Source organism: Kryptolebias marmoratus, linkage group LG17, assembly GCF_001649575.2.
Source record: "Kryptolebias marmoratus isolate JLee-2015 linkage group LG17, ASM164957v2, whole genome shotgun sequence".
NCBI lineage: Eukaryota > Metazoa > Chordata > Actinopteri > Cyprinodontiformes > Rivulidae > Kryptolebias > Kryptolebias marmoratus.
The window spans coordinates 4,108,993-4,117,127 of record NC_051446.1 but is presented as its reverse complement, the minus strand read 5'-3'; the positions used below and the strand labels follow the sequence as shown (position 1 = coordinate 4,117,127).

Sequence of the window (8,135 nt, the reverse complement as noted above, 5' to 3'; positions counted from 1 at the left end):
GACGCCTCTAATGCTCAACCTGAGCTTCTCCTCGAAGCGCATTGCTATTGTCGACACTCGCGTCTTCCGCCGAGGTCCGAGCGCCAAATATCTTATGTCATTCATGTCAAATAAAACCATTTAATTGCAGCTTCTCTTTGTCGTGAGTCTCTCCAGGTTGAACTACTGTTTAAACTCACTTTAGAAGAGGCACCAAGTCAGATTTTAAATTAATATATAAATTGAACTGTATCTTACAGGAAATCAATAATATTTGGATTATTTTTATTAATTCAACTTAATTAATTATCTTATCTCAACAAATAGAGGCTTAGTCAGTTCATTATACCTATAATAATCATGGAAATCAAATTAGTCTTTTTAGATTTTTATGACAAAATTAAAAATGATTCAAAATAAAAATCAACAAACAAATAATATATTAACACAAAAGTAAAATTCTATCAACACAGAAAATTGTTTTCAGATTTTAGTGTTACTCTTATTTTGCTGAGTTTTTGCTTCTAGTAATTACTCTAAATTATGTTTAAATAATATTGAAACAGTTATCCTCACTTCACAAAGATGGAAGCCAGAATTAACCTGTATCATCTCAGGGGAGACTTTACATGTAAATGATCTAACGTATGAACAGGATTTTTGAAATTAGGATCTTTATTATTTTATCAGAACTAAAAAAAAAAAAAAAGTATTCTTTAATTTTTTTTTATAGAAGGGATATCAGAATCTGATCATATTTGAATCAGCAAGCCGGAGCTGTACAACAAGCAGACCCTGAAAGCAGAAAGCGTGCACGTCTGATTAACAGGCTGACAGTCTTGGATGGCAGCTGACGGTCCTCGATGTTCCTTGAGCTTCTCATTCCTACTGAGTATAAAGGAGAGGTTGGTTTGGCACCCACTGCTGTTTTCTGTTCTTGCTGTAGATTCCAGGTTTCTGTGAGGGTGGGATTGGATCATCTATTCCCGGAGTGGAGGGTCACGTGAACTGCGATGTGCTGGTGGGCTACAAGGCTGTGTACCGCGTCTGTTTTGGCATGGCCATGTTTTTCCTTTTGTTCTCCCTAATCATGATCAAAGTAAAGAGCAGCCAGGACCCCCGAGCCGCGCTGCACAACGGGTAAGTCCTTTTCCCATCTAAACTCTTACAGTTAGGGATGGGCTTTATATATATCATGAATATCAAATGTAAATTTTAATGGACATTTTTAGCAATTTTTTACCCATTGGCATGTAATCCACCAGGAATTTTCCTTTTCCCAGCTTCTACACTTTGTAACACATTGCATCTGTTCACCATCATCCACTCCAGTTTCCACATAACAGGAGTTATTGAAATATTCGTCATTTCTGTTAACATTTTTAGTGTCAAAATGGCATGGAAAATGTTTGAAAGATGGTTTAAACACAGAACATTCTTGAATTTCTATCAAATATTGATTTAAAAATATATGTTTAAATAATATGTATTAGTTTTTGTTTGAAATAAGCAATTTTGTTTATTACACTTTGTTGCCATGATACAGACATTGTTGCTGACATGGTACCAATAAAGTGACCAAATAAGAAACTATGTATAATATTAGATATTTCAAATAAACTTGCATACTGTATCTGTCCAAATACTCTTGATTAGATTATTAGTCCTGCCCTGAGTAATTTTTTTCTTTAATGCCAGAGACCAGTATTGGAGTTGCTGTTGTTTATTATCAGAAGAATAGTTGACTTATATTTAGATTTTCCTGTTTTGTTGCAGGTTTTGGTTCTTCAAGTTTGCTGCAGCTACTGCCATCACCATTGGATCATTTTTCATTTCAGAAGGGCCTTTTACTACTGGTAAGTCTTTTTGACCATTGTTGTAATTTTCCTCTGAAATTACCTGTTGGTTGTTGGCCTAAAATTTGAAGAGGTTTCTATGCAGTGGAGTATGGGAGTCTTTAGCTGTGGACGTGACCTTGTCTTTTGTCTTCTTTGCTGTGTCCTGCAGTGTGGTTCTATATTGGTATGGCAGGAGCCTTTTGCTTTATCCTCATCCAGCTGGTTTTACTCATCGACTTTGCCCATTCCTGGAACGAGTCGTGGGTGGAGAAGATGGAGGAGGGAAACTCTCGCTGTTGGTACGCAGGTATGACGTCTAGAAAACACACATGAAAACAGAAATTTAATAATTTGCTCATACAGTTTCTAAATAAAAATTGATGCTTAAGGTACATATTTCAAACATAAATTGTGTTCAATGAGTTGTATTTAGTCTGTACCAGGCTTTTCTCTGAAATAAGTTGTATTGTGTTTCCACAGCTCTACTGTCAGTGACCACTCTGAACTACTTGTTGTCTCTGGTCTCTGTGGTCTTGTTCTACATATACTACACCCACTCTGATGGTTGCACTGAGAACAAGGTGTTCATCAGTATCAACCTGCTCCTCTGCATCGCAGCATCTGTGTTGTCCATCCTTCCACAAATTCAGGTAAACAACACTATCCTTAAAAATCAGCTTTTTGGAAGACCGTATACCCTCACCCTGACCATAAAAAACCCTTAATTCTGACCTTTCAAGAACACAATCTGTTTGGAAGTTCCGGTGAGCGTGCATGGGATAGGGTGTGTTCTGCGGGATCTCATCGGGAATGTGATTGTAATTTATTTTGATTAAAGTCTGTCAGTCGCTTGGCATGGCTACATGTTTGAAGAGTTATCAGAACCTCAGTGTCCTTAGAGCCATATTAGGATAAATGTCAAGTCTTTGGACGAAAAAATGAGTCTGTCGGGACTTGTTTAATGGGCTGCATCATCAGCCCTCGGAGCCTTAATCTCTGGATGCTAATGAAGAGATGCTATGCTGCATAAAAGTAATGGTAGAGGATCTACGAGCTGAAAATTTCACCAAACGAGACTCAATAATATCAGCATTTGCTAAGAAAGAAATGGTGACTGCTCTTAAACAGCTGGAAGAAAGTCGCTTGACAAAATGAAAGGATTTGTAATCTTGCGGGTACAATTTATGAGCATAGCAACCATCTAACTAGCATACAAGCTAACATGGCAAATCCTTCTGTGGCGGTAGACACTTTGGACAAAAAATGTGAAGACTTGAAGGCATGCTCTAAGTGGAATAATATTGGATTCATGAGCCTGGTGGAGGGATGAGAAAGTCCACAACCTCTGTAATTCAATTCAGTTGATATAAGTAAGTAAAATTTATTTATAAAGTGCTTTTCACAGACATAAAATCACAAAGCGCTGTACAGTAAAAATCCATGTTAAAATATACAAGGAATAAAAGCACAATAAAATCATGATATAAAAGCCCGGGAAAATTTTCCAGATGCTTTTTAAAAACCTCCACAGAGTCAGCAGAACAAAGCTGCAGGGGCAAACTGTTCCACTTACTGTATATAGCATCAAGTCACACTTCAGGGCTCTATAGAAAAACATTCACATGCATTATTAAAAGCCAATTAGTAAAAGTTATCTATCTAAGGAAGCCAGCAGGTTGTGTTGAATCTTCACTTCATCACAGTCTCCCATCCTGAGCAGCACATTGGCAACAGTGGAAAGGAAAAACTCCCTTTTAACAGGAAGAAACCTCCAGCAGAACCAGAACCAGAACCAGGCTCACTCACTCTCACTCAATAGTGTTAAAAAAGACAATATGTTCTGACCCATTAAGAAGACAATATACCCTGATCCTAACCCTAATCCTGACCATTTAAGACAGGGATGGGGAAGCTCTGGCCTCCTGGCCGTATTCAGCCCTCAGAGCCCTTTTGTTTGTCCTGGCTCGCAATTTCAAACAAAAACTAAAATAATTAATAACTTGGAGGGAAAAATGTTGACAACCAATGGCATTCCTGTGACAGTAATTCATATATCCAAACCAGAGTGAGGGTCAGTTAACACAACATGAGTGGTCAAGCTTCAGCCTGAGATAAGATACAATCTCTGACAGGTGTTGATTATGGCAAGGGGATACTGAATGCCACGTTTTTCAGGAGAAATGAACGAGTGAATATTATTGCCTAATTTGTTGTGAGGCACTGGAGGTGAAGAAGTCCTAACTGAAGTAAACATGCTAAAAGGAGCTGAAAGGATAGATGCAGAGTGATAAAGTTACCGTACTTTGGCAGAGTTTAGATGCACAACAGACCACAGAGCGAGTTTATTTGTAGAGCACTATTCACAAATAAAAATCACAAAGCACTCAAAACACCACATCAGTTCATATTTAAGAGAAAACAAACAAGAAATGATTTTCTTTTTTACCCAAAAAAGAAATTTAAAGTTGAAAATCATTTGTATTACTATCTACTATACAGCCCTCATTTTATTTTTGGAGATATTATGTTGTGTTTATATGTTTTTGTGTTTTCAAAGGCAACAACTGTTCAAAAAAGAAAAAAAACCCACCTGAAACTTACAAATGTTTATAAAAATAAACTAAAAGAAGGTTAAACAAAATCAACTGGACTGAAGTGAAACGTCTTCAATTACAGAACAGAACTCTGGTTGTTTTGTTTTTTAACCATTTTTTGGATTTACCATGTCCTGAGTAACTGAGAATCTAATCTATACCAGCATATTTTTACAAAAAATAATATGCAATTAATTTATAATTGTTGGATCATATAGGTTTACAAATTGAATGTGACCCTTAGAAGACTTTCTAAACTTTAAATGGCCCAGAGAGAGAAAAGGTTCCTCAGCCCTGATTTAAAAAGACAGAATGCCCTCACCCTGATTCTGACCCTGTATGTATAAAAAAAGGCACACACACACCTCTAATTTTTAGATTGTATGTAAAATAATGCTGAAGATGCATCATTAAAATGGACTTTGTTACACATAGTTATGTAACAAATGATTGCCAAGTTAAAACTTTGACCTTTCTTTTCTAATAAGTTTATTTTCTAACTGATGGTTTTTGTTGTGTGTAAAGGAGTCCCAGCCTAGGTCTGGTCTGTTGCAGTCCTCCCTTGTTACCCTTTACACTATGTACCTGACCTGGTCTGCAATGACTAATGAACCCGGTAAGGAACGTGTATGTCATCCATTGCAGCTTTATGTGTCATTTTTGCTTTGTTCTTTTAAAAAAAAAACCCACTGCTTTGTTTAAGTCAGAAAACTAAAACAAAGATAATGTCTCAAACAATACAGTATAAAAGGCCTGTCTTAGCCAGCACAACATGTCCAAACTGATGTCTGATAAAGAACTTTCACCTGTTCTTCTCCTCACACTGACGCTGAATTTTAACAACTAAACACAAACTGATATAAAATGACATTATTTAAAAAAAGTTTAGAAAAATGTAAACTACAGCCTTCAGATTGATGCAGTATGGATATTGTATGAAGCATAAAAATACTGTTGAGGTCACCTTGTTTACAGTTTTCTGTGTGCACAAGGATTATCCCTTACTTTACTGGAACAGCACATTGAAAACAGGGTGGCTAAACTATTTGTGGCTAAACTTTAGTTTGTGTTTTGGACTCTGCACGGAACTATTGATGGACAAATTTTAGATGCTGTTTCCTGGTGGTGGATAAAGTTAATTCAACATGCAGCAGCTTGTAATGAAAAAGTTTTGATTCGACAGTTTGCTGCTTTCTTTGACAGAGAGGAAATGTAATCCCAGCCTTCTGGGTATTATCGGACTGAACAGCACCACTCCTGCAGGTCAGGACCATGTGGTTCAGTGGTGGGATGCCCAAGGAATTGTGGGATTGATTCTTTTTCTCATGTGTGTTCTCTACTCCAGGTAAGGAACTTCTTTGATTTACATAGTAATAATATCTGGAAATATTTGTAGGAAAGCTCATTTTTTAAGTTGAACAAATAAAGTCTGCTGTGTTCTTGGTGAATAAAATAAAACATTTTTTTGCCCCATTTGTTCCCTTTTTGTTCTGCTTGTTCCTTCCTTGTTCTCTGTTTGCCCTCCATTTGTCTCCTCTTCACTCCTTATTTGTCCCGTTTGACTTTTGTTTGTCCGTCAGTATTCGCAATTCTTCCAACACCCAGGTCAACAAGCTGACTCTGACCACTGATGAGTCTGCTCTGATTGAGGAGGGCTCTCAGACAGACAACTATGAGGAGGGCAGCAGTTTCAACAGAGCTGTGGACAATGAGAAAGATGGTGTCACATATTCTTACTCATTTTTCCACTTCATGCTGTTCCTGGCTTCACTTTACATCATGATGACACTCACCAACTGGTACTGGTAGGTTTCACACTGCAGAAGAGCTGAAAGACAGTTCTTCTATACTGCCAAAAGGCAGGTGATAATATTTTTGTTTGTGTGTGTACAGACACATACTGCACATGTGCATGTGTTCATTTTTCTGTCATGTTAAGAAAATGCGTATCTCACACATCGCAAAATAATTGTTAGATGTACATTTACAACTGATCAATTTTTGGAGTCAACAGAATTCTGCTGCCACAGCAAGGTGACCTTAGCAAACAGAAAATAGGCTCTAACTCTAAACAGTTTTACAGAGACTGAATGAAAATTTGGTGCGGTAGTACCTTAGCGTCAACTTTGCCATTAACTACTACAATCAATTCTGACTGTCTGTTAGAAAAACTATTTTATGAACCACTGGATGGAATTTAATAAGACTTTCAGTAAACAATCATTGAGATATATTATAGGTAGAGACAGGACACAGATCTACACTCAAGCTTGATGACATCCACTCAGGCTGTTCACAGAGCTGTACAAACTGCATCCGTATAGAACCAACCTATCCTGCACTTTCCGTAACTTTCCCTCTAGCAGCCTGAGAACCACCTGAACATTCCCAAACAGGCTGAGGAGCAGTTTTGATCTGTGTTTGTGTTTATATCTGCAGCCCTGACTCCACTTATGAGGCCATGACCAGCAAGTGGCCATCTGTCTGGGTGAAGATCTTCTCCAGCTGGATCTGCATCAGTCTCTATGTGTGGACACTGGTGGCTCCTCTAGTCCTGATCAACAGGGACTTTGACTAAAACACACTAGTCAAAACAAACCCATGCTCTGTTTCAATAAAGTCATTACAACAGTAGGTAGCTAACCTTCCATCACTTACTGTGGTTGGAGTGAGTCCTTGCTAACAAAGAATTAAGTTATTATTGTTTGGTAGTCATGGCTTGTCTGTGCTGTCTGGGTGATAAGTATAAAGCCAGTATGCATGTTTTTACTTTCTGCTCCGACTGTAGTCCAGACGCTTCCTGTGTGCTCTTCGTCCTCAGCCGCCTGTTGTTCTGATTCATTCTTCTGACACGGTTGTAAATATGTTGTGAATGTTATTAGTTACTCTCCAGTAAACAAGCATGTTTTTCCTTAAATGGTAGATAACAGTAGTTTTTATCTTAAGCTTAGTATTACATGTGAAAATGCTGTTCTATATAAAGTGATACAGAAACAGCTTTGACTGAGTTGTTCATGAGAAAACCTCCATCACTGAAATGAGGAAGCCTCCTCATGAGCCGACTGAGTTGTTTCAACACCATTCATAAGCAGTGCTTTCTAGTGTTGAGTGGGGTATTTTTCTGCACATACAAAACAGACATCCCTGAGTTTGGGGCTTTGATTAGCATTTTCTATATGTGTGAAAATAAAATACATGGCCTAAGATGTTTAGTGAATTTATTTGATAGATTGTAGCATGTGTGTAGTTTAGCAAGTTTTTATCCTTTGGTTTCATTACCAAAAGATGTGCTAACTTAAATAAAGAATTCTTTAAAGAATAAATAATTTTTCTGTGCTTTTTTTTACTATGGAGAGCCATTTCAGCCAAAATTAATTAAATAAATAAATGAGTAAAATAAATCAATAAATGAGTGAAATAAATACATAAATGAGTAATTGGTATTTTTATTCCCATTTATATTTAGTCATTTATACTTTTATTTATTTTTCATTTATCTATTTCTTCTGTCTGCTACGCGTTTACATGTGGAAGCCATGCACTGTTAGAGCATTGTGTAGCCTGTGATCTAGTGTCACACAAAAAATAAATAACATTAAAAAGGCTGTACATTAAAGGAAATTTTAAAACAAGAAAAAATAATGATGTGCAACCGGGTAGAATAATTTTGGGAGGAAAAAATAAATGTAAAGAAGATGTTAATTTTAAAAAAGTACAGGCTGGA

At 37.0% G+C, this 8,135-nt stretch overlaps 1 protein-coding gene across 1 annotated transcript in view; it reads left to right on the top strand.

The window, feature by feature from the left end:
- Positions 1-7,737, top strand: part of serinc1 (serine incorporator 1) — a 12,523-nt gene extending 4,786 nt beyond the window's left edge. Inside the window, exons 3-10 of the mRNA XM_017404372.3 lie at positions 926-1,119; positions 1,756-1,835; positions 1,987-2,124; positions 2,298-2,467; positions 4,937-5,027; positions 5,615-5,756; positions 5,992-6,216; positions 6,851-7,737. Coding sequence (XP_017259861.1) covers positions 926-1,119; positions 1,756-1,835; positions 1,987-2,124; positions 2,298-2,467; positions 4,937-5,027; positions 5,615-5,756; positions 5,992-6,216; positions 6,851-6,989 — 1,179 coding nt within the window. The 3' untranslated portion in view covers positions 6,990-7,737. The remainder of the gene's footprint in view (positions 1-925; positions 1,120-1,755; positions 1,836-1,986; positions 2,125-2,297; positions 2,468-4,936; positions 5,028-5,614; positions 5,757-5,991; positions 6,217-6,850) is intronic.
- Positions 7,738-8,135: the final 398 nt, after the last annotated feature.